This window comes from Monodon monoceros, unplaced genomic scaffold, assembly GCF_005190385.1.
Source record: "Monodon monoceros isolate NGI ecotype Baffin Bay Population unplaced genomic scaffold, NGI_Narwhal_1 Super_Scaffold_7, whole genome shotgun sequence".
NCBI classification, from domain to species: domain Eukaryota; kingdom Metazoa; phylum Chordata; class Mammalia; order Artiodactyla; family Monodontidae; genus Monodon; species Monodon monoceros.
The window spans coordinates 59,423,970-59,450,883 of record NW_021703784.1 but is presented as its reverse complement, the minus strand read 5'-3'; the positions used below and the strand labels follow the sequence as shown (position 1 = coordinate 59,450,883).

Genomic DNA, 26,914 nt, shown 5'->3' with positions numbered 1-26,914 from the left:
TTGAATTTGGTAACTCTCTGTTTTGTGAGCTCCAAAACAAAGATGGGGTTGAAGAACTGTGATTCAAGGTGCCAAGACCCATGAGAGCACTCAGGCAATATGATGTTATACAGTCAATTCATGTGTGCTTCTGAGCAATGGAAAGAAAAGCTAGTGCATTTTTAATATAATTTGGCGAATGCAATATCCCAACAGTACAGAACACTAATGACTTCTTAGCCAGAGTAAGAGTGAAATAAAGAGAACTGATATCAAGTAAATCAAAGAAACGTAAGTTACCTGTCACTGCTGAGTGATCTGGGCTTCCATTTAAAATATATATGTTTTAGTATAAGACATAGGAGTCAACATGGAGCTGCATTTTAAAATACCCATCCAACTTGAAAGACCTAAATAATGATAGGTCTTTACAGTAGGTTTCCTTGAAGGAGTAATTCAGACATTTCACACAGAGCAAAGCATCTTGTCAAACATATTTATAGGACTTTTCATCGTTTCAAAATTTCTTACAGAGTGGCAAGAAAAAAACCTCCTTCCCCTCTCATCTATGAATCTGCTCACTGTTACACTGCTTCCATCTATACTTCCTCTTGCTGGTCATACTGTTCACACCTCACATTCCCAAGAGACCCTCCCTGCCATATGCAGCCCCCTGGAAAAATATATACTAAGGACAGTTTCGTTCTTTGCATTATATCTCTAAGCTAACTTCAACACCATTCCAACAAAAATCTACTTCAAGAAATTTTTATAATAAAAATGAAGTAATCCTTTGTCCCTTTTCAGGGTTACAGATTTATCTTACCACAAATATCAAAAATATATTCTTTTATTTTTAAACTTCTTTATTGGAGTATAATTGCTTTACAGTGTTGGGTTAGTTTCTGCTGTATAACAAAGTGAATCACCTATATGCATATGTATATCCCCATATCCCCTCCTTCTTATGTCTCCCTCCCACCCTCCTTATCCCACCCCTCTAGGTGGTCACAAAGCACTGAGCTGATCTCCCTGTGCTATGCAGCTGCTTCCCACTACCTATCTGTTTTACATTTGGTAGTGTATATATGTCCATGCCACTCTCTCACTTCGTCCCAGCTTACCCTTCCCCCTCCCTGTGTCCTCAAGTCCATTCTCTACGTCTGTGTCTTTATTCCTGTCCTGCCCTTAGGTTCATCAGAATCATTTTGTTGTTGTTGCTTAGATTCCATATATATGTGTTAGCATATGGTATTTTTCTCTTTCTGACTTACTTCACTCTGTATGACAGACTCTAGGTCCATCCATCTCACTACAAATAACTCAGTTTCATTTCCTTTAAGGGCTGAGTAATATTCCATTGTATATATGTGCCACATCTTCTTTATCCATTCATCTGTTGATGGACACTTAGGTTGCTTCCATGTCCTGGCTATCGTAAATAGAGCTGCAATGAGCATTGTGATACATGACTCTTTTTATAGTTTTATCAGGGTATATGCCCAGTGGTGGGATTGCTGGGTCATATGGTAGTTCTATTTTTAGCTTTTTAAGGAACCTCCATACTGTTCTCCATAGTGGCTGTATCATTTACATTACCACCAAACAGTGCAAGAGGGTTCCCTTTTCTCCACACTTTCTCCAGCATTTATTGTTTGTAGATTTTTTTTTTCTTTCTTTTTTTTTTTTTTTTTTGCGGTACGCAGGCCTCTCACTGTTGTGGCCTCTCCCATTGCAGAGCATAGGCTCCAGACGCCCAGGCTCAGCGGCCATGGCTCACAGGCCCAGCTGCTCCGCAACATGTGGGATCTTCCCGGACCGGGGCACGAACCCGTGTCCCCTGCTTCGGCAGGCAGACTCTCAACCACTGCACCACCAGGGAAGCCCTGTAGATTTTTTGATGATGGCTATTCTGACTGGTGTGAGGTGATACCTCATTGTAGTTTTGATTTGCATTTCTCTAATGTTTAGTGATGTTGAGCATCATTTCATGTGTTTGTTAGCAATCTGTATATCTTCTTTGGAGAAATATCTATTTAGGTCTTCTGCCCATTTTTGGATTGGGTTGTTTGGTTTTTTGATATTGAGCTGCATGAGCTGCTTGTATATTTTGGAGATTAATCCTTTGTCAGTTGCTTCGTTTGCAAATATTTTCTCCCATTCTGAGGGTTGTCTTTTCATCTTTTTTATGGTTTCCTTTGCTGTGCAAAAGCTTTTAAGCTTCATTAGGTGCCATTTGTTTATTTTAGTTTTTATTTCCATTTCTCTAGGAGGTGGGTCAATAAGGATCTTGCTGTGATTTATGTCATAGAGTGTTCTGCCTATGTTTTCCTCTAAGAGTTTTATAGTGTCTGGCCTTACATTTAGGTCTTTAATCCATTTTGAGTTTATTTTTGTGTATGGTGTTAGGGAGTGTTATGATTCCATTCTTTTACATGTAGCCATCCAGTTTTCCCAGCACCACTTATTGAAGAGGCTGTCTTTTCTCCACTGTATATTCTTGCCTCCTTTATCAAAGATAAGGTGACCATATGTGTGGGGGTTTATCTCTGGGCTTTCTATCCTGTTCCATTTATCTATATTTCTGTTTTTGTGCCAGTACAATACTCTCTTGATTATTGTAGCTACGTAGTATAGTCTGAAGTCTGGGAGCCTGATTCCTCCGGCTCCATTTTTCTTTCTCAAGATTCCTTTGGCTATTCGGGGTCTTTTCTGTTTCCATACAAATTGTGAAACTTTTTGTTCCAGTTCTGTGAAAAATGCCATTGGTAGCTTAATAGGGATTGCATTGAATCTGTAGATTGCTTTGGGCAGTGTAGACATTTCCACAATGTTGTTTCTTCCAATCCAAGAACATGGTATATCTCTCCATCTGTTGGTATCATCTTTAATTTTTTTCATCAGTGTCTTATAGTTTTCTGCATACAGGTCTTTTGTTTCCTTAGGTAGGTTTATTCCTAGGTATTTTATTCTTTTTGTTGCAATGGTATATGGGAGTGTTTCCTTAATTTCTCTTTCAGATTTTTTATCATTAGTGTATAGGAATGCAAGAGATTTCTGTGCATTAATTTTGTATCCTGCAACTTTACCAAATTCATTGATTAGCTCTAGTTTTCTGGTAGCATCTTTAGGATTCTCTATGTATAGTATCATGTCATCTGCAAACAGTGATAATTTTAATTCTTCTTTTCTGATTTGGATTCCTTCTATTTCTTTTTCTTCTCTGATTGCTGGGGCTAAAACTTCCAAAACTATGTTGAATAATAGTAGTGAGAGTGGGCACCCTTGTCTTGTTCCTGATCTTAGAGGAAATGGTTTCAGTTTTTCACCATTGAGAACGATGTTGGCTGTGGGTTTGTCATATATGGCCTTTATTATGTTGAGGTAGGTTCCCTCTATGCCTACTTTCTAGAGAGTTTTTATCATAAATCGGCGTTGAATTTTGTCAAAAGCTTTTTCTGCATCTATTGAGATGATCATATGGTTTTTCTCCTTCAATTTGTTAATATGGTTTATCATGTTGATTGATTTACATATATTGGAGAAACCTTGCATTCGTGGGATAAACCCCACTTGATCATGGTGTATGATCCTTTTAATGTGCTGTTGGATTCTGTTTGCTAGTATTTTGTTGGGGATTTTTGCAGGAATGTTCATCAGTGATATTGGCCTGTAGTTTTCTTTTTTGTGACATCCTTGTCTGTTTTTGGTATTAGGGTGTTGATGGCCTCATAGAATGAGTTTGGGAGTGTTCCTCCCTCTGCTATATTTTGGAAGAGTTTGAGAAGGATGGGTGTTAGCTCTTCTCTAAATGTTTGATAGAATTCACCTGTGAAGCCGTCTGGTCCTGGACTTTTGTTTGTTGGAAGATTTTTAATCACAGTTTCAATTTCATTACTTGTGATTGGTCTGTTCGTATTTTCTATTTCTTCCTGGATCAGTCTTGGAAGGTTGTGCTTTTCTAAGAATTTGTCCATTTCTCCCAGGTTGTCCATTTTATTGGCATATAGTTGCTTGTAGTAATCCCTCATGATTCTGTGTATTTCTGCAGTGTCAGTTGTTACTTCTCCTTTTTCATTTCTAGTTCTGTTGATTTGAGTCTTCTCCCTTTCTTTTCTTGATGAGTCTGGCTAATGGTTTATCAATTTTGTTTATCTTCTCAAAGAACCAGCTTTTAGTTTTGTTGATCTTTGCTATTGTTTCCTTCATTTCTCAAAAAGATATTGCGATCTTGGTAGGATATTGCCATAGTAAAGTTAAAGTAAGAACTTTAAGGTAATAGTTCCTGAACTTGACACCTGCCAGATGAGGAAAATGATTATCTGATTGTATTTCTCAGCTTTAAACTGCAGAATATTCCTGATAAGACTGTAAGAGCATCCGATAGTAACATTAATAACCTCTTTTTGGTCTCAAAATGTTCCAGTTCTAAGACTGTCCTCTGGAAAATGTCATAGAACATAGCTTATGAACAGAGAATATGTTACAAGCACTTTATTAGTAAAGCACTGGGTGTTCTTCTAGGGACTAGAATCTAGAAAATATATAATTTTCTGTTATAAGGGGCTTATTTTTCATATTTTTGGGTATAAATGGAGGTACTGAAATCATTTTGTAATTTGGTTAAAATGCCATACAAATTTTGCCTCATTTAAGTAAAAGATTTCTAAGATGAATGCATTTCTTAAAGACTACTTTTAGTGTTTTACCTGCTACATGTTTATTGTATATTACTCTAATTTTCATAAAGAACTTAACAGAAAAATCCCAAATCAGAACTTTGATTCTGGTTCCTCCACGATATTAACTTGATTTTCCATGCTGGTCTTGTTTTTTTCCTTCAAATTCTGATTTTGAAAAATCTCTAACATGTAGAAAAGTTTAAAGGATCTACACACTCCTTTCTTTACCTATCCACTTAGACTCAACAATTATTAACATTTTGCCACATTGCTTTTTTTGTTTTTCCTTCCCTTTTTCCTTTCCCTAAACTATTGGTTTGGCCAAAAAGTTCATTCAGGATTTTCCGTAGTCATGGAAAACCCCAAATGAACTCTTTGGCCAACCCAATACTTGCAAGATATGAGTATCGTGACACTTCACCCCTAAATACATCAGTCCCTGATGCTTTTCTAAAAGTAGAAGGGATAACCCAAGACATTGCAAGTGAATATTCTCACTTTCACTAGAATTTAGAGTAAAAGTTGAAGGGGTTTTTGTTTGTTTGTTTTGCCATTCAAAGGGAAATACTGGAGCATATGCATAGTATGAATTAGTACATCCTATAATGAGGAAGCACTGTGAAATGTATGATTTTCCTAAATCTTTAATACTACTACTACTAAGATACTATCTGTAACACGTACTACTATGTGCTGAGCACTATTCTTAACATATTACTCTTTTATTCTTCAAAACAATGCTGCAAGTGAGGTATTTTTGTTTTCCCATTTTACAGATTAGTGAACTAGCCTGTCTGACTTCGGAGCCCTTCCTTTTTCCACTGTACCATGTAAAACAAACATCAATAATCTCTATTGATTAATCTAGATTCACTTGAGAAAAAAATGTGCCGCAACTGCTGTGATTTGTCAAAGACACAGGCTCGGGAATTCCCTGGAGGTCTAGGGGTTACGACTCCGAGTTTCCACTGCAGGGGGCACTGGTTCGATCCCTGGTCGGGGAACTAAGATCCTGCATGCTGCGAGGCGCGGCCAAAAAACAAACAAAGAAAAGAAAAACACAGGCTCCTTTCAATGACCCTTTTTCTTCCTTGTCACCTAATTCCTAAAATTAACCTGGTGTCTTTACATTATCTTAATGAAGACGTACTAGTTGAATGGGAAAATGAAAAAGTACCTACATGTCAGAGGTGACTGAATGCATTTAATGGTTTTATCTGTGACAGCGTGAGTATTCCAAATAAAGGGAATGTGAAGGTGTATTTCCTCCCTGACGATTTACTAGTTTTGAGGATTGATGATCAATGATAACTGGTAACTATAAAATAGCTCAATAATACGAATGAATTATTCTATATGAAATGAAAAAGAGCTGCATGAAATAAAGCAAATATTGAACAGGCAGAGTTCTTCAAACAAGTACAAATTAACTTAGCAATCAAATCCAACTGTAAATGAAACGCCATTATGACATTAGAGAAAAACCTCATGGAGTTAGGACAAATCAGAGGACAATGTATTCACACTCTTTCATACACCTCTCACTGCACTCAGGTACGTGCACGTACATACACATAGGCACATGCACGAGTGAGCAAAAACATGCCTCCACTCTCCTACCCCCCAACACATGTGCCGACCCAGGTTAGAGCTGCTCCATCCATGCCCAGTGCCCGACTCTCTGGCCATTAGGACACTGCACGTGCCCTTCTCCCTCCTTCCACCCTTCCTCCCCGCTGCCTAGGGCTCCTTAAATACCTTCAAAATACAGGGAATCCCAGAAGGTCTTCGGGTCTGTACACTGCATTACCTTCATGCCAAGGTACAGAGAAGGGGCAGAGATAGCAAACAATGAGGGTTCAGACCAGGCTGAGAGCTTCTGATTATACAGAGGATAGGAAGTGGGAATTCCTACAGCCAGCCCCCTGTCCAATCCAGAATACCTTCAGGGCAGAGACCTTCGTAGACCTTAGGCCCCCAATTATAATCTGGATCATATTTTCAATACAGGGCTCATGAGACAGCTGGCCACAACTGTCAAAGACCAGCTGCGCTGAGAGAAAGGGTTTCTGCCTTGGGGCCTGTAAAGGAGGGTCAGGAGAGGTGGTGCGGCTAGATGTCAGTATCCGCTCCCTACCAGCTGGCCCCTGACCGCCCGCCAACCTCCACACGTGCCACCCACCACCTCACTTGCAAGATGTTGGCCACAAAAGAGGTTATCTCGTCCTCTACGATGGACATGAGGTTCTGGCAAATCATGTAGTCTACCAGGCGGGCCAGTTGTCCCGTCTGCAGCAGCCAGGCTTCTGCCTGCTTCAGCTTCTGCTCCAGCTGCTGGCACTGCACCCTCTGAAGGTATAGGGAGCCCTGGCCTGTCCTGATCCTCTTGCAGTTTTTCACTTGCTCCTGCAGGCCCTGTTGCATGTGGTATGTATCCTCGTGAATCTGTCAGAATAGAGAGTGGAAAATTCACTGGAGAAAGGGGGATGGAGACCAAACTGGCCACCCACTGGCCCGTTGCAAAGCTCTCAGGTCATGGAGCCTAAAACCTAGATACACACATGAATGGCTGCTTTTTAGTACAGATTGGCCCTGGAAATCTTTAAGCGACCAGGGAAGATGTGAAATGGAGAAGATACATTGAGAAGCTACAGTGAGTTATTTTGATAGGCCAGGCCTGTCTGCCAAGAGCCCCCAGGATGGAACTCAAATAGAAAATTTGTGCATGTGTAAATAGAGAGATTCACAATGCATAGATTAGACAAAGAAAAAGAGAGACTGGCTAAGTAAGGCTCAGCAATTATTCCAGGATATGGAGTCCGATCACCAGGCCTGGGTGATGTGGCCTGCTGACCAGCACAACACTGCCTTCTGTGAGAGTAGAAGCTGTCTCTGGCTACTGACATAGCCTTTCTAGTGGGGGACAGGGAATAGGGTTGAAAGCCTGGGGACCTTTGTGTGGGTTCTTCTCACAACGGGGAAGTTCCTCAGCCTACAAAGGCGGCCGATAGCTGCCACCTCTGGGCCTGTCCTGTTGAGGGACAGAGGGGAGACACCAGAAAGACATATTTGGCCAGATGGACCTTTTGTCCTTGCTGCTCTCCTATTCTTTCTGATGCTCAACAGAGCTTGTGATTAGAACTACGAGTTGTCTGTGGATTGTATTCTGCTAACTCTGAGCTCAGATCCCAGTCTTCTGAGATCCAGACCCAAGGCAGTTGAGACCTAAGCTAGGTGTGTCATATACGGACATGCCTTGGACTTGGCGAGGTGTCCTCTCCTGTGCTCTAGCAATACCCTCAATACCCAGTGCTTCCCACGTCATAGTCCTTAGTCCAGCGTACCATTATCTACTCGTGTGACTCATCGACTACACTGTAAATTCTCCAAGGAGGTGTCCGCCACACCTTATTTCATGTCTCTACTGCTTCAGACAGTGCCTGGCGTGGCCCGTTCCACAGTAAATGTTTACAAAAAGAACGTACCACCTCACACTGAAAGGGCTTACTGAGTGACAACTAGGATAAAACCATAAAAACAACAACAACAATAGTTATTGGCTTGGCCGAAAAGTTTGTTTAGGTTTTTCCATAACATCTTATCAGTATATGTGTTTAAAACCTCATCATTAGGGGCAATATCTTTAGAGTTCTAAGGAAATTTTTAGAACCTAGGATACTGTATCTAGCCACAGTATCACTGAAGTTTGAGGATGAATAAAGACATTTTTAGATATACAAAGACTAAAAATTCACCATCCACAGATCCTCTCTGGAAAAAAAAATAAACAACAGTATATTTCTGACAGAGGAAAATGAATATAAGAGTATAAAGGGGTCTACAAGAAGCTCTGATGAGCAAAAAACAATTTGTGAAACACATCGTTAATTCTAAATGAGTAGCTGTAAAACAAGAATGTTCATGACAATCTAGAACTAAAATTCCAGGAGATATCAATAAAAGCATCATGAGAAGGGCAGAGAGTGGGGAGAGGAAGAGAGGAGAAAAAGGAAATTAGAAGAGTGCTAAGGTTTTATTCTGCTTAGAAGAAAGATATAGACACAAACTCAACTTGGCATTCATTCAGTCAACAAATATTCACAGAGCACCTACTATATGGCATACACTATAGTAAGCAATAGAGACATATTAGTGAATGAAACAGATAAAAATCCCTACCCTCTTGTTGGGGGGGGGGAATACAAGAAACATAATAAGTAAATAATATACAATAAACATATAAATAATAAATTTATATTGTATGTGAAAATTATAAGTGCTGTGAGAAAAACAACAGAGCAGAAAAAGAGGAATCAGGAGTTCTCGTAATAATGGAGCTTTTACAATCTCAAATAGGGTGACTAGAGAAGGCCTCTCTGAGTGGGTGTTTTTAGGAACAGACATGAAAGAAACATCGTTATAAAAATACAAATTGAACAGCTACCTCTGTTAGGCAGGTGTATAAATGTCTTACATAGGCATTCAGCTGCAAGGAAGAGAAAACCAGAAAAAGTATGGCTTAAGCAAGTAAAGGTTTATTTAATGCAGTAAGAAATCCATGGATGGCATATTGCCCCAATAATATCAGTCAGAACAAAGCTCCCTCTATCTTCCTCTTCTTCCATCCTCAATATGCCTTTCACCCTCATCATGGTGAGATGGCTTCCCCAGCACCAGAAATGTCATCCACGGGTTAGGCAATACGACAGGAGTAAAGGTCCCAAAAGACATTCCAGTTGGATCTGCCTCTTTTTAAAAGTTTTCCCAGTGACTTCCACTTAAGTTTCATTGCCCAGAACTGAGTTACAAGCCTTTCTCCAGGTAGGAGTCTAAGAAAAGAAATAAAATCAAGATTCTGAAACTAAGAAAGATGAGTAGACACTGAGTAGTTCCTGGGCAATCACGAGAATAAAATGTATAACATCCAAATCAGAAGAGGATAGCAATAGCAACAAAAATGTAAAACAACCCAATGAAGGACAAAAAACACAAGGAAGACTCAAATAGAAAGCGTAGGAAATAGAAAACACCAAAATGGGATGGGAAAAACAAAGCCAAGCCTGTAATAGACCCTCAGACAAAACGTTTCCCAGCTCTTTCTAAGAGATATATATAAAACAAAGTAACAAAGGGAGGTTGAAAACAAAGGGATAGAAAAAGATAGTTCAAGCAAATGCTTGATGCTGTTAGTATCAGACAAAAGAGAACTCTAGTAGAAAAGTAGTAATAAGAGTGAACACGTTTTCATATCAATAAAGTTATGAACCTTTATGCACATAACAACATGATTTTGAAATACATGTTGCAAACCGAAAGAACATCAAGGAGACATTAATAAATCTATAGTCATAGGAGGGGATTTTTTTTTTTTTTTTTTTTTTTTTTGCCGTACGCGGGCCTCTCACTGTTGTGGCCTCTCCCGTTGCGGAGCACAGGCTCCGGACGCGCAGGCTCAGCGGCCATGGCTCACGGGCCCAGCCACTCCGTGGCATGTGGGATCCTCCCGGACCAGGGCACAAACCCGTGTCCCCTGCATCGGCAGGCGGACTCTCAACCACTGCGCCACCAGGGAAGTCCATAGGAGGGGATTTTTAATGTATATCTCTCACTGACCACTAAATGTGATGTATGATTCTGGATTGGATCATAAAGCAGGGAAGAAAACATAGTTAAAAAGGACATTATTGAAATAATTGGCAAATTTTTAATAAGGACTGTGGGTTAGGTAATAGAAGCTATCAAAGTGAAATTCCTAATTTTTTATAATTGTACTATAGTTATGGAAGAAAATGTCCTTGTTCTTACAAAAAACATACTGGCATATTTAGGGGTAAATGGACTTGATGTCTGCAACTCACTCTCAGATGGTTCAGCAAAATAATGTGTATACACATAGGGAAAGAAAAAGAGCCTAAATGATAACATAAAAGGGAAAAAAATAACCATCTGGGTGAAAGGTATATGAGAATTTATTACACTATCCTTGCAACTCTCCTAATAAGTTTGAAATTACATCAAAATTAAAAGTTACACAAGGAAGGAAAGAAGGGAGGAAGGAAGGAAATGGGTTTATCCCAGTAATGCAAAGGTGGTCTAACACCGACAATTCACCATATTAACAGACTAAAGGAGAAAAATCCCATGATCATCTAAATAAAAGTAGAAAAAAAATCATTGGACAAAATTCAATACCCATTCATGAAAAAAAACCTCTTAACAAACTAGGAATTGATGGAAACTTCCTTAAAAATTGGTAAGAATGTCTACCAAACACTTGCATTTAATATCATTATTTATTTGTTTCTAATCTATTTGAGTTATTCAGTAATGCTACATTTTGATGGGCAGCAGCACGTTTTTATTTAGCACAGATTACAAGCCTGGTTCTGTAACAATCCAGTTGCCAGCTGTGTTGATTACTCATCCTCCCTCACTGCCCGCCCCCCACCTTTGGGGTGACTGCCAACAGGGACAGGTTCCATTCACTCTACATAGCAGCACAGAAAGAGGTAACTGTTGCATTTGCTTGTCCTTTCACTCTTTTTATGGTGATTTTTTTTAAATTAATTTTAATATAGACAATTTATTATTTTTATGGTTTATAATTTTTATATTTTAAGAAACCCTGAGATGATAAAAATATTATCCCATAATATCTTCTGAAAGCTTTTTGGATTTTTTTTTCATACTTAATGTCTTTTATCCACCATGAATTAATTTTTTTCTTTTTTTTTGGTTGCATTGGGTCTTTGTTGCTACACACGGGCTTTCTCTAGTTGCAGTGAGCGGGGGCTACTCTTCCTTGTGGTGCACAGGCTTCTCTTGTTGTGGAGCTCGGGCTCTACACGCACGGGCTTCAGTAGTTGTGGCTTGCGGGCTCTAGAGCGCAGGCTCGGTAGTTGTGGCACACGGGCTTACTTGCTCTGCGGCATGTGGGATCTTCCCGGATCAGGGATCAAACCCATGTCCCCTGCGTTGGCAGGCGTATCCTTAACCACTGCGCCACCAGGGAAGCCCCACCATGAATTAATTTTTGTGTATGGTATAGCAACTATTAGAAAACAGTAATGCTTTAAAATACCTTTTATAATAGCAACAAAAAATATCAAATATCTAGTAATAAATCTAATGAAATATTTTCAAGACCTCTAAAGGAAACCTACAAAACCTTGTTAAGAGTAATTAAAGAGGGACATGCAGGGGACACGGGTTCGAGCCCTGGTCTGGGAGGATCCCACATTCCGTGGAGCAACTAGGCCCATGAGCCACAACTACTGAGCCTGTGCGTCTGGAGCCTGTGCTCCGCAACAAGAGAGGCCGCCATAGTGAGAGGCGCACGCACCGGAATGAAGAGTGGCCCCCGCTTGCCACAACTAGAGAAAGCCCTCACACAGAAACGAAAGATGCAACACAGCAAAAATAAATAAATTAATTAATAAACTCCTACCCCCAACATCTTAAAAAAAAAAAGACGTACAAAAATGTTCATAACAGTTATTCACAATAGCAAAAAACTGGAACCAACGTAAGTGTCCATCAACAGGAAAGTTAACAAATAAATTGTGGTACATTTTTATAGTAAAACACTACATAGCAATACAAAAGAATGAACCACTACTACCTGCAATGTTATGGATAAATCTCACTAACATAATGTGGAGTGAAAAAAAGCCAGACGAAAAAGAGCACATGCTGTCTGATTCCATTTACATGAAATTCCAAATCGGACAAAATTAATCTATGGTGACAGAGGTCAGAGTAGTGGTTACCTTTGTGGAGGCACTGATGAGAGAGGTACCGGGGAGCTTGCTGAGGTGCTATAAATGCTCTATATCTTGACCTGCTGGTAGTTACATGGGTGTATACATATGCAAAAATTTCAATAAACTGTATTTAGGTGGCATGTATCACAGATACAAAGTAGGCACACGAAGGAAGGACTCCATGACTGGATGCTTCTGCCAGCCACAGTGGCCTGTCAAAGGTTCAAGATATGCTCAGACATGAGCCTAGCAGCACGAAAGATGAGGATTCCAACTCTCAAATTCTCTAATGCTCCTGGCACGAACAACTGAAAAAAACAGACTTCGTTATGTTCCTTTTCCTCTCTGCTCAAGGCCTTAGGAAAAGGTTGAGTCCAAGTCTCTGCCTACTTGTTATTAATCCATCCACCTAGAGCAGAGACTGCTGTTGCTGGACAGGACAATGGCTCTGAGCCAACTGCAGAGTCCAGAACACACAGGCAAGCTTAAGCCAAGAGAAGGCTGAAACACTGGCGAGTTCAGCTTGGAGAAAAAGCTCACAATAAATCGGAGCCTCTTACCAGATGAAGGATGGACGTGCAGAGATGCAGGCAGCGATGGAGCAGGCGCAGAGCTTTGTGGTTTTCCTTGGCTAGAGCCCGCCGTAGGTCCAGCAACTCGTAGCACTGATCTGCTTCATGGGGGAGCCAGGACACAGAGCGCAGCTCCTGCAGAAGCCTGGAATCAAGGACTAAACTGCTCAGAGCCAGCGACTCTGCCCTCTTACCTTGGACACCTTTGACTTCTTCCTAGCCCAGCTCACATCAGCATGAGCAAAGGTTTAGAGAGATTATAATATTCCCAGGGACCAACAGTGATAGCCTCCTCTTGAGGGTTCTTTTGAAGAGTTTAAGCCCAGGAAGATGCTGGCTGGGGAACTCTTTGGGAAAGGCTTGGGGTATGTGCAAATGTTTTTTGTTTTTTTCTGTTTTATGTATTTAATTTTTTTTTAATTTTTGAATTTGATTTTATTTATTTTTTTATGCAGCAGGTTCTTATTAGTTATCTATTGTAAATGTTTTCACTGAGTTACCTTTCTGCCAGGAAAGAGGGTCAAGGAGATCCCAAGGTGTGACTTAGAAGGAGAGAATGCAGAGACTTCTTCCATGGAATAGGGGAAGCCAAGGGCCCTAACAGTCTAGATGGACAGGTAGGTTTTATTTTATTTTTTCTTTCTTTCTTTCTTTTTTACTATTTTTAACATCTTTATTGGAGTATAATTGCTTTACAATGTTGTGTTAGTTTCTGCTGTACAACAAAGTGAATCAGCTATATGTATACATATATCCCCATATCTCCTCCCTCTTGCGTCTCTCTCCCACCCTCCCTATCGCACCCCTCCAGGCGGTCACAAAGCACTGAGCTGATCTCCCTGTGCTATGCAGCTGCTTCCTACTATCTATCTATTTTACATTTGGTGGTGTATATAGGACAGGTAAGTTTTAGAATCAAAGGTGAGGAACCTCCAACTTCCCTATGGGGAAGTTTCATCCCTGACGAAACCCCACTTCTCTTATTCATTCCCCAAACAACCACCCTGAAAAATCTACATCTCTAAATATCCTTGAAAAAATGAAGGACCCCCCTAATAAGCAGAGGATGATCACAATGGGTGTAATTTATTCAGTACCTATTGGGGCACTGAACATGGTACTTTATATTCACAATCTCATTTAATTCTCACTACAGCTGTGAGTAGCAGAAATCTTCCTCTCTTGTTTTCAGATCAGGAAACTGGGGCTCTAAGAGTAAAGTCCCTTGCTAGTGTTCAGGACTTAAATTCAGATCTGTGCAGCCCAATTATGCCATGATGATTAAGCTAGACTGGAGGATACCTAGAGCAGAGGTTGCAAACTGGTAGCCCATGGGCCGAATTCAGACTGAAAAGGTTTTTATATGTACCACTAAGAGTTGGCCAGCACAGTGTTTTAATAAAAATTTTCACTAACCAGGTAAAATTAAGAGATTTGACAACAAAATGTGGATTCCCAGGTCATCCTGAAAAAATAATGTGGCTGACACACTGGACCCATGTTCCCCATTGCAACAGTCAGTTGGAACTAAGTAGTAACTGTCCTCTTTAGGTGCAATCTCCAAACTGATTGCAGTCCCACACTCCCTAAAGTCTTGAGTCGAACCCACTGCATTTCTTCCATAGCTCCTCCTTGGGACCTGTAGGCATCTGAGCTTGCAACTCCTATCACAGAACATAACTGGAGTGGTTGAAGAGTTGTGCAGAGAAAGCAAGAAAGTACTGAAAATAGGAGTAACTAAGCTTTTCTTAAAAAATAAAAAGAATCCAAGTAATACCATAGTAAGAGCAGAGTTTCAAACACCTGCATTATCATCCTCAAATTTGATATTTAATAATTGTATGATCTGGGGCAAGTTGATGTAGAAATTAATTAATACATAGAGCTATGTTCAGAATATACTATTCAGAGAAAAAAACTGGTTACTTAACAATATGTAAAGTATGATCACATTGGTATATGTGATGGAAAAAAAGACTACAAGGATATGCAACAAAATGTTTGTCATGGTTATTTGTAGATGGTGAGACTGAAGATTTTCTTCCTTTGTGCTTTTTTTTTGTATTTTCCAAATCTTCTACGATGAACGTGTTGTTACTTCTCGTAAAATAATTTTTTAAAGTTCATTGAAGTTGTGTTTTGAAGACCTCACCTGCTAATATGGAGTAGCCCAACTCCAAAGTGGGGCACGGCAAAGAGCAGATGCTTCTCTAGGAAAGTCCGGTGCCGGTGCAGCCTCTGCAACTTCACACCCTTCTTCCAGCTACAGATCAGAGGGCAATGACAGTGGCTGTTGCTCTTTATGACACTTCTTCCCAAATCCCATACCCGTCATCACCTACCAGGCCAAGGCCTTGCGTAAGAGGAAATACTTGAAGAACGGAATGAACTGGAGCTGTTGCCAGAGGACAGAGCGGTGGTGCCAGGTACCCAGCGTCATTGCCTCACTGCCCTCCACAGGATGTACGTGCAGGACCCCAAAGGGAGAGAAGATGTAGTGCTCAGAATTCACCTTGCTGGGTGGTACCACCATCAGGCTGTAAGGTCTTTAAGAAAGGGCACAGATCAGTGGGAGCCTTGCAAACTTGTGCAGACTCCAGGGAGGGACAAAAGAAGGAGAGGAAGGGGGAAATAAGGAGGCAGGAAAGAAGGCGGAAGAAAGTGGGAAGAGGGGAAAGAGAGCAGAATGATCTTCAAACCAGAAAGATGGAATATTAAGAAGAAACAGAAGCCAAAAATAGGTGGGAAGAAAGAAAAAGACCCCTAGCCAGTCCCAAGAAGTTCCTATCTCCAGACCCAGAGAGCTAACATCCCATCAAATCTAAGATACCATCAGTTGTAAGCTTGCAGCATTTTTAAAATTATTTATTTGTTTGTTTATTTATTTATTTATTTAGGCCATGCCAGTTCCTAGTTGCAGCATGCATGCGGGATCTAGTTCCCCAACCAGGGACTGAACCCACGCCCCCTGCATTGGGAGCGAGGAGTCCCACCCACTGGCCCACCAGGGAAGTCCCTAGTTGCAACATTTTCTTATGAAATGCTAAAATTAAAAAATGCCACCAATATGATATGCCACCAATTTGTAAGCTGCATCACAATTTCAGAGATGTTGAAATGTGAAAAAAAATGTGCATCTCAGAAATGATAAAATATGTATATCCCTAGATGCTGAAATAACATGCAGAGATAATCAGGGAATGCTGTTTGGAGTAACTGAGAATGGGGAAAAGCAAGAGTAGCTAGAAGACTACACAGGCCAATAAAGAGGAAAACTGCCACCTAGTGAACCAGACAAGTACCTCCAGAGCCATCTTAAAATCCTACTAAGTTGTCTTATTTCAAGAAAATGCGGCTACATCCCACACTAAATACAATTTATATGTAACTATATAGTAGTTGCAGAAAACTAGTTGCCATAATGCTATGTTTGGGCACATTTAATAAAGCATTTATTCATTTTTTAAAATATTTATTTTTGGGGCTTCCCTGGTGGCGCAGTGGTTGAGAGTCCGCTTGCCGATGCAGGGGACACGGGTTCGTGCCCCGGTCCGGGAAGATCCCACATGCCGCGGAGCGGCTGGGCCCGTGAGCCATGGCCGCTGAGCCTGTGCGTCCGGAGCCTGTGCTCCGCAACGGGAGAGGCCACAACAGTGAGAGGCCCGCGTATCACAAAAAAACAAAAAACAAAACAAAACAAAAAAAACAAATCTACATGACTCAAGCCCCCTCTCTTAACCACTGGGTCAGTTGGCATCCCACAGGGTAGCTACCTACCCTAACTGAAGCCTGACTTCCCAAGGGAATACTCCTTCCCCTGTGGCCTTCTTAATGGAGGCTACTCTTCCTGCACAGGGCCAAGAGTCAGGGATAGCTGAGCAAAGACTCTAAGGAAGTCAAGGAATATGTTCTCCCCTAAGTATAAATCAAAATCTAGGACAGGGAGTTCCCTGGTGGCCTAGTGGTTAGGATTCCGGGCTTCCACTGCTGTGGCCCAGGTTCAATCCCTGGTCAGGGAACTGAGATCCCACAAGCCATGTGGTATGACAAAAAAAAAAAAAAAAAACTAGGACAAATAAAAGAAAAAAACATTTTTTATAAATTTATTTATTTTATTTATTTATTTTTGGCTGTGTTGGGTCTTTGTTGCTGCACACAGGCTTTCTCTACTTGCAGTGAGCGTAGGCTACTCTTCGTTGTGGTGCATGGGCTTCTCATTGCAGTGGCTTCTCTTGCTGCGGAGCACGGGCTCTAGGTGCGCAGGCTTCAGTAGTTGTGGCATGAGGCCTCAGTAGTTGTGGCTTGCGGGCTCTAGAGCGCAGGCTCAGTAGTTGTGGCGCACGGGCTTAGTTGCTCCGCGGCATGTGGGATATTCCTGGACCACATATCGAACACATGTCCCCTGCACTGGCAGGAGGATTCTTAACCACTGCGCCGCCAGGGAAGTACCAAGAAAATTTCGATAAATGCAAATACTTTGAAAGAAAACCTGTTACATGGCAAATAAATAAAGTGAAACAAAAAATGCCAGTTTCCTCTTTTACTGATGGTGCACTTGAAATTTGGACCAACACTCCCACTTGAGAACAACTAGAAAAACTGGGCAAAGTATCTGGATAAAATATGAAAATCATCAGATAACCCACAAATCAATCCCCTGGGCTTCCAGTTGGGACCCTGGTTACAACACAGGTTGAACCAGAAAACACCTCCCTCCTTGGTGTGGGCTCCCAGCTGCAACTTCTGCTGTTTAGCTTTCTGAGTCTGTTGAAAGCTCAGCTCCTCTTCTCCATCTTTCAGGAGCATATAGTAAAACTGACACACCATTGCCTCTACTGGAATCTCTGGCGAAAAGCAGAACCAAGTGCGAAACTCACTTCATTGGGTCCCTTCTTTGACAGATGTTGGCGCTGTGATTATTCACTGCCTTTTTAGTTCGCTTGCTCATGGTTTCTTGTCTCTCTCTGTGCCTAATTGTCTTTGATTGTGCTGCTTCTCTGACTATGACTGAGCTGATAGTTGAAAGCCCTAAGCTTGTAATTTTCTTTCTGTAGGCTCTCCACCATGGTCAATAGGCATCTCATCCAACATTGCTACCATTACTATCACTACTGCCAGACAGTCAAGTGTAGCAGCCGCTAGGTGTCAGTAGGTAGGTTATCACTTTTCAACCACAGTGACTAATTAATTGTGATGCCACTGTAGGTCATGGATTACTAGTATACTATTTCCCATTAAGAAGGAGGCCAGTACTGTCCAAGGCCAAGGACATTACCAAAATAATATCAAAATCTCATATTTGAGGATTGTTTCCTGGGACCACTCGTAATATCAGGTACTATATCAGAGTTCGGTCAGGAAAACAGAAATTGCATTAGGAATTGCAACAAAGTGAATTTAACAGAGAAAATGTGTTTTAGAAAAAGTGTCATAGGACACCTAAAAAGCAAAAAGGGAATATTAAGCTCAGAGACAATAACTGCAGGAAATGGACGCCAGCCCTAGAACCAGAGGAGCAAAAGAGGTTTCTCTAAGAAGGAGATGCTGCCTGGCTGTTCCTAGTATATAAGGAGTTTGCAGGGGTGTGTGTGTGGGGGGGTGCCTTGCAGAGCGGTGACTCAGAACTCTGATGGGAAGATGCTACCCAGCTGGCGTTGGTCCCTCTCAGGATCAGAGGAGGCTGATTCAGAAACTTCCAGCTGCTGCCAGAGTGAAAGACATGAAGAACAAGCCAAGGAAGGACAGAGTCCCTCCTCCTCTCATCCTGCTGTCCAGTCTCCTTCTAGCACCCCCTATTAATCGAACCTAACAGGACGCTGGCTGAAAAAGGAGAAATGAAGTTTGCTGTCCCAGCCCCAGTATTACAAAGCAGGAAGAGGAGAGCAGAACTAGAGCCAAGAGACCATTGCTTAATAACTGGCACAATGCTCTCAGTGAACTTTCGTTAAATGAACTGATCAGTAAATCAATGGATGGTACAGCTCACTAGCGCCACCTAAGTTCAGGAGGAAGAGGTCACTGTATATGCAGGAAATCAGGCTCCCTGGGAGTGGGTATCAGATACTGCTTAACAGTGTGGACATTTGAGTTAAGACCGTCCTAGGTTTAAGTCCTTTTTCCATCACTTACTATGTGGTCTTGGACCAGTTACTTAACCTCTCTAGGCATCGGTCTATTCACCTCATATATGGAAATAATAATGGCACCTATCTGGTAGGTGGGGATTAAATGACACATGTATATAGAAAAGCTTGAGTAATGGTAATTATTATTGTTATTTCTGGGAAGAGAAGAGACTTGAATAAAGCATTTAAAAATACTAAGATTTGGATCTAATGGAAGAAAGTGAATGAATGCCTCTCAAGTCATGTGGATTGAGACTTGTTTTTATCGCACAGAGATAAAATTAGGACGAAAATGTAGAAGTAAAAAGAAAGTAGTCTAAGAACAGGATGCCTTGCAAAACACAAAGCTTCCCTGAGAGTGTAAAGATTTAAACAAACACCAAGATTCTTGCATTGGAGTTAGAAGAGATCACCATTAAATTCCCTTCTGAGGCGATGACCAAATGTTTCTATCACTCTAGGACAGAACAAAGAAGACAGAGAAAAAAGTAGAAAAGAATGACTAAGACAAAAAGCTATGAGAGGGCTTCCCTGGTGGCGCAGTGGTTGAGAGTCCGCCTGCCGATGCAGGGGACAGGGTTCGTGCCCCGGTCCGGGAGGATCCCATGTGCCGCGGAGCGGCTGGGCCCGTGAGCCATGGCCACTGAGCCTGTGCGTCCGGAGCCTGTGCTCCACAACGGGAGAGGCCACAACAGTGAGAGGCCCGCGTACCGGAAAAAAAAAAAAAAAAAAGAGTGGAGAGGAAGCTGAGGAGAAGGGAAGACAGAGGGAAACCAGGAGACAGAGGAGAAATGAGAGGGAAGAGGAGAAAGATAGGAGAGGAGCGGGTCTAGAGAGGAGGAGGGGGGTGGGGAGGCAGCACGGGAGGAAGTCCGGGGGCGGGAGGAGTAGGACAGGGGTCTAGGCGTGCGCTCTCACCGAAAGTCGCGGCTGGGAGCCACGTTGAGATAGAGGAAGTGGATCTTCTTCAGGTATCTCTCTGTCTTCATTACGGTCATTATCTGGCTACCCAGGAGGGAAGTCTGCGGTAAGAAGCCAGTGCTTCTTTTTTGGAAGATCTCCTCCCCAGGAACTTCCGAGTCAAGCTGAGACCTGTATGATAAAAAATCAGGAGAGGAGAGGCAGAGCAAAGCGGTCAGGTGGCCACTGTCAGCCAGTGAATGAAGGAGCTAGATCAGGTGCCTGAGAGGACCTGATGTGACCTTGTCAGAGCCTGTCGACCATCTACACCCGAAGGTTCACATACTGAGCAAATACAGCCCATGAGGAGATACAGTCAGGCAACTATATTCGTACACCTGTGTGTGAATAACCTCTCCCTTTCTGATAAGTGAATAATCATTCTGGATTGATTGTGATTACTATGATGTCAGTATTACATAATATTGAGTAAAAGTAATGGGAATACTTGGCTGTCCCAACTCATCACCTTGCAAGCGCATGGTCCTGGATTTCTTCCCTCTGGCAGCCTTCCTAACATTCTTGATCTCCTATCTTTGCCCCCGTTATACCTGCTTTCCAACCCTGCGTGATCTCCATGCTTGTGATTCTTCCTTACTCTTCCTCTATCATCACCCAGCCTCCAGCTTCACATCCATCTCTTCCCAGCCGGGATCCGATGATGCATCCTTCAGCCCACTCAAGCCTGCACCAGTACCAACAATCTTCCTACACTTCTACCATACCAGTCGATAAAAATGGTATTAAAATTAATTATTCAAGAAGCCAAAAGTCAATTACCTGGACTAATAATTTTGGTTAGAGCACAAAAATAAAACTCTCTGAAAAATTAATCCAAGTATATTCATGTCATTAATTGACCCAAATCTAGATCAACAGAACAAGTTACCCCAGGGATACAATGCAATCCTATTCTAAAGTTCACATCAACAGTAGGGTTTATGATTTTGACGTCAGATCAGGACATCTTAATGGTGTAACTGCTATTAAAGATTCATTTCCTCAATAATTAAAGTGCTACATGATCTAAGTAGGTTCAAAAGATCTCAGAACAAAGGAATGTCATCAGCTCCTCTATAGATTCCTGGTGTCCAGTCTCATCTGTGGGCTCACTCTGCTCGATGTCTTAGTACAAGTCCTCAGGGAGCTACCCCTTGCAGTCTCCTCAGCTGCTATTCCAGGCCTCAACCTACCCCCCCCACCTATGCCCAGCCCTGCTGAGCTCCCAGTCACCTTCTCTGCCTCCATCTCTGCCCAGGGGAAACTGAGGCTCTCAGCCATGAGATAACTCCCTCAAGTTCAGCTGCCTTTCCACACATTTATCTGTACATATTTCCATCCTAATCTTGTCTCCTAATTTGCAAGGAAGGAGTGACTTTCTTCTCTGCAAGGCTAACTCATCCATTTGTGCTCGGGATCACTTATCCCGCCTTCATGATGTATTTTTTCTTTTTTTAAGATTTTTTTTTTTGATGTGGACCATTTTTTTTTAAAGTCTTTATTGAATTTGTTACAATATTGCTTCTGTTTTATGCTTCGATTTTTTGGCCCTGAGGCATGTGGGATCTTAACTCCCCAACCAGGGATCGAATCTGCAGCCCCTGCATTGGAAGGTGAAATCTTAACCACTGGACCGCCAGGGAAGTTCCCTTCATGATGTATTTTCAATCTCTTCTTCTTTGACTGTTAGCCTATATTTATTCATTCACTCTACAAATATTTATTGAGCACTTACTTCTCAAGCACCGTCTTAAAGACTATAAACATCTCTCCATTTTTTGGAGTCCTACTCAGACACCACTCTTCTTTCAATCTGCTGTCCTAATCTCTTTCCCTTTCAAGCCAAGCTTCATGGAAGAATAACAAAACGTGATTTCCACTTCTTCACCTTCCATTCACTCCTGTATGCAGTACAATCTGCCTTCCTCCTCACAAAATGCCACTGAAACCGCTCTCACCAACCTCTTCCTTATTGCTAAATTCAATGAGTATTTCTCAGGTTTCTTAACTTGCCTCGGTAGCATTTAACACTACTGACTGCTCCCTCCTCCTTGAAACTTTCCTCTTTATTTCACCTCCTAATCTTCAAGATATTTTGTTAACCCTAATCTAAACCCAAACTCCTCTGACGTGCTTTCCCCTAACTCTGATGTGTACACACACACACACACACACACACACACACACACACACACTCCAGAGGCGCAGCCAGGGGAAAGGCAGTGTTCTTAGATTTTTATAGCACTTAACACAAATTGTAATGATACTTTACTTAAATCAACGTACTTAACATCTATCTCCCTTAACTAAGCTGTAAAACCCCAGGGAAGAGCTTGAGTCTCTCTTACCACTTCTGTATCCTCACCATCTAGCAGTTCCTGATATATATTAGATAACCAATAATACTTCTTGAATGTATCAATGCCTGGGAGGCCAGGCCTGGGGAACATGGTACAAATTAAGTCACATTAGCTAGGCCTCAGAGGTTTACCGCCAGCTCCAAAGAGAGGACAAAGAACTTGGCTTCTTGCTAACATCTCAGCCCATTCTCACTCAAGTTAGGTTCCCCCGGGAAAGGAGACTTATACTTAGGGGCCAGGGAAGATCTTTGACAAGAAGAGTCTGCTGGGGTTACTGAAGGCATACACTGTTGGCACTGGCCACCTGTCACCAGGCCCCCAGGAGCCTGCCTATCTGCCCACCATTAAGACTTCAGGAAAAACTTGACCCAGCCATTAACTTAGAGCAAAAATTGAGAAAGCCAAGCTAGATTAAAGGTAAAACTACCCTTCTTCCCAGACAGTGAATATGTCACAGACAAGCTGGCCAGAGGACAAGGAGAAATTCCAAGATTAGAGTTAGAGAACTCTCAGAAGAGGGGGTCTCTGGAGGCATTCTGAAACCCTGAAGAGAGCAGTGAGAGCCAGATTGGGGAGAAAATCACCTCTCCAGGGGCCAGGATCCCCTCACTCGCAGGGCAGGAAGAAAGCTCTGGAAGGTCAGAATGAAAGTCCTATCTGTCAGTGCTGCCAAATGTAATGTGCCTTGGAGCTGGCTTAGTTCACACAGACATGAGTGGGAAGGGTCCTCAGACAAGCGCTCACCTAGGAGCATCCTGAGGGAAGGACCTGGATCAAACATCCGGCACCCAGCACTAGGTAGGCACAGAGGCCAGACTCAGGCATTACGAACAAGTGAGAAAAACAACTAAGCGCTATATGAAAAAGAAGTCTAGAAACTCTGGAGACTCAAGCTATTGTCTGAAGCTTTGGCTTCCTCATCGTTGACTTTTGATTTTCATTCATGTCTGCATTTCCCTATGGGGATTAACACTGAGACCACTGGGTTTATTTTGCAGACAGAAAGGAAGAGGGTTCTTCCTCTTTTTTGCTCAAAGCCCCAGACTAGGTCCCTCACTTACTTAGTCTCTCTTCTTCCGACAGGCTCCTCTTCTGCGTTGTCACCGTCACTGCTTTCATACTGTACAGGGATGTCCGTCGCTAGTGCCAAGGGCAGGAGGCTAAGGCCATCTAGCCAGTGGGCCTCTTCCAGGGCCACCTCAGTACCAACAATACCCAGGCTGTGCTGTAGCTCAGGCAGTGTCAATGGTCGTAGCCATGTGGCCAGCCCCTCCTCTAATTGCTGCCCTCCCCACTGGGCCTGCACAAAAGGGCAGGCTGGGCGTGGGGGCCCGTGATGGAACCTCTGCTTCTGGGGATAGCAGTCAACATGGGAGGTGCCCTCTAACAAAGAGGTGTCTCGGGGAAAGGCCTGGTCTATGGCACCTAGCAGGTCCAGCTGGAGCTGGGCCTGGACCCAGGGTGCCCAGCGGTATAGCTGCTCCAGGAAAGGCAGCAAATCAAGGCGACCAACAAGCAGCGCACGATATGGAGGCAGCAGACCCAGCACTGCGTACATGTAGTACCAAGCTGCAGGGCTGCCATCCTGCAGCACTGCTGAGAACAGAGTTTGGAGCTCAGCTACCAGGAGCTCCAGCACTGCAGGCTGCCCTGGCTGAGTCACTGCCTTCAGAAACTGCCTCTGTTTTCCCTGACAGGCCCAGCGCTGCTCTGCTGTGTCTAGGACACCTACAGAGTGCCGAGATTCAAGGGCTTTAGATGACGCCTCTTCATCCGAGACCAAGAGGAGCCAGGCATTCAACTGCTGTCGAACTGACCCTGCCCAATGCTCAGGATCCGACTGCCAGTTCCAGGTTCCTGGTTGCTGGATCTCACCTGCTTAGTTCAGCCCAAGAGAGGGCAAGAGAAGGGGGCTTAGGCTCTGGGCAGGACCAAAGGGATTGGGAGAAAGGGGAAGGGAGGGACTTAGGACAGGAAAATGGATGGAGCTGCAGGACAGAGCTAAACCAGCAGAGGGCCTTTCCTGAGACCCTCAACCGACCCCACAGATTCCCCCCAGGACTGCTAAAAAGCAGGCCCAGGACAGAGGTAGGGCCCTCCCTGCACAAAAGTCCCTTCCCACTGCCCAGAACACTGTCCCCTCACCTGGCCTAAGGGGCACAGGAGGCAAGGGAAGGGAAGAGATTGGTATCTGCTGGTGAGGTTTCATGGGGAAGTGCCTGCTGGAAAAATGGATGAACTTAGACTTGGGTCCTAGGCACAGGCTCGCTCTACTCACAGCCACCTCCACCCAGAGACTCGCACACACACGTGTGATCACTTGTAGACACACACACACCGAAAGGGCTCACTCAGAGGACCTTAGAACAGCAGGGAAACTGTCACTGGGATTGGAGCCTGGCGATCGCCTGAAGGGAGGAACAGGTCGTCACTCAGAGGCAGCAAAGCCCCAGTCCCATTTGCCTATGGGCTGAGGGATGTGTCGAGGACAGAAAGCAGAGGGGTGGGTACAGAGAACTACTTGGTTGGATGGAGTGGGGCGCGGGGTAGACCGGAGAGGGCCGGGCTGGAAGGAGGAGGAAAGAAGGAAGAGGAGGGGAGGAAAGGGAGGGGAGGAGGGTCCATAGGAGCGCAGGAGAAGGGGACACGCCTGGGGGCAGTGGCGAGAGTGGGTGTCTCGGGGGTGGTGCGGGGAGCGGTGCGAAAGGAAGCTGATCCCCAGCAGCAGACTCACCCGCAGCCCCACCCCCTCCCAGCGGTTACAACAGTTACTGGATCGCTTGAGGCCCGAGCCTCCTTTGAGAGCCCGGGGCGAAACCAGAAAGGGGCGGGGCCTAGGGGGGAGGGGCCGAGCCCAGGCCAAACCTACAGGCTGCCTGCCGGCCTTGGGAACAGGCCGTCTGACCGGTTGGGTCTGGAAAAGAGCTACGTGGTTGATTTGGGGAAGTCGCAATCCTGAGGGCGTCGTGGGCAGGTGTAATGCACGTGCCTGTTTATCTATTACTGAGCCTGTAAGCTGCCACGGGCACCAGCAAGCAGTCTTTGGGACACTCCCCAACCCGACACACACTCGCACGTATCTGCCTAGCCCACCTCACCCCCTGCAAAAAACCCAAACAAGACAAACTCCTTGATCACAGGGAGCTCAAAATTGGGGTTGGAGGTGGGGGGAACGCCTGAATGATTACAATGGATAGAAACTCAGCACGTGATAGAGTCCCACCTCTGCTTTATAAATCTGATAAGAATCCCAAACTTAAAATGTCCAAAACCAGACTCCTAACTGCCTCCCTTCCAAATAAACCTGTTCCTTTCACTGTCTTCCCCATTTCAGTGAATACCCAGTCCATTTTTCCAGTTGCTTGGGTCAAAATTTAGCGTCACCTTTGACTCCCCTCTCCCCCCACACACATCCCATGTCTAATGCTTTAGCAAATTTTGTTAAGCTATTTCTCACCACCCTAAGAGCTAAACCTTGGTCTAGGCCACTATCACCTCTCACCTAGATTATTCCATAGACTTCTAACTGGTCTCTGTTTCCTCCCTTGCCCCTACAATCTGCTCTTTTCAGAGCAGCCAGTGACCTTTTTCAAATACAGGCAGATCCTATGACTCCTCTGCTCAAAACTCACTAATGCCTTATCATCTCATTCCCTCAGGAAAGCCGAAGTCCTACACAGCCTACAATTTGCTATCTCATCAGCTGGCTGCTACCTCTGTGGCCTTTTGACCATCTATCCCTATTCACACCACTCCTCTGTGCCTGGATCACACTGAGCATGCTCCCACCCCCCACCCCCCGCCAGAGCCTTCATACAGTACATCTCTGCTTACGGTTCATTTAGAAAACAGAAAAGTTTTCTGTGGCTGTGTAACCAATTGCCACAAACTAAGCAGCTTTAAAACAACATCCATTTAGTATCTCACAGTTCTGTACATCGATGCCCAGCATGGCCTGACTGGGCTCTCTGCTCAGGATATCATAAGCCTGAAAGGTCAGCTGGGCTGAGTTCTTGTCTGGAGGCTCTGGGGGAAAATCCTCCTCCAAGCTCACTCTTGTTGTTGACAGGATTCAGTTTCTTGCGGTTGTGGGACTGAGGTCCCTGTTTCCTCCTGGGCCTCAGGGGCCACTCTCAGGTCCTAGAGGCCACCTGTCTTCCTTGCCATATGGCACCTTCATCTTCAAACCAGCAACAGTGCCTCAAATCCTTCTTATGTTTCAAATCTTTCTGACATTCTCTTCTGCAACAAGCCAGAGAAAACTCCCTGCTTTTAAAAAGTTCATGTGCTTAGGCCAGGCCCACCCGGATAATCTCCCTTTCTTACAGTCAAGTATGTCATATAATACAACCTAATCACAGAAGTAAAATCTGTCATATTCACAGTCCTAGGGATTATACAGGGTGTGTACACAGGGGGTGGGAAATCTTGGGCACCATGTTAACATTCTACTACACATATGCTGTAATAACA

At 43.4% G+C, this 26,914-nt stretch overlaps 1 protein-coding gene across 1 annotated transcript in view; it reads right to left on the bottom strand.

Moving 5' to 3' along the window:
- Positions 1 to 24,014, bottom strand: part of DNHD1 (dynein heavy chain domain 1) — a 66,174-nt gene extending 42,160 nt beyond the window's left edge. The window contains 8 exon segments of the mRNA XM_029207607.1: positions 6,420 to 6,471; positions 6,605 to 6,742; positions 6,852 to 7,106; positions 12,985 to 13,141; positions 15,149 to 15,259; positions 15,339 to 15,542; positions 20,040 to 20,213; positions 23,503 to 24,014. Of these exon segments, the coding sequence (XP_029063440.1) occupies positions 6,420 to 6,471; positions 6,605 to 6,742; positions 6,852 to 7,106; positions 12,985 to 13,141; positions 15,149 to 15,259; positions 15,339 to 15,542; positions 20,040 to 20,213; positions 23,503 to 23,999 (1,588 nt within the window). The 5' untranslated portion in view covers positions 24,000 to 24,014.
- Between the last annotated feature and the right edge of the window lie 2,900 nt (positions 24,015 to 26,914).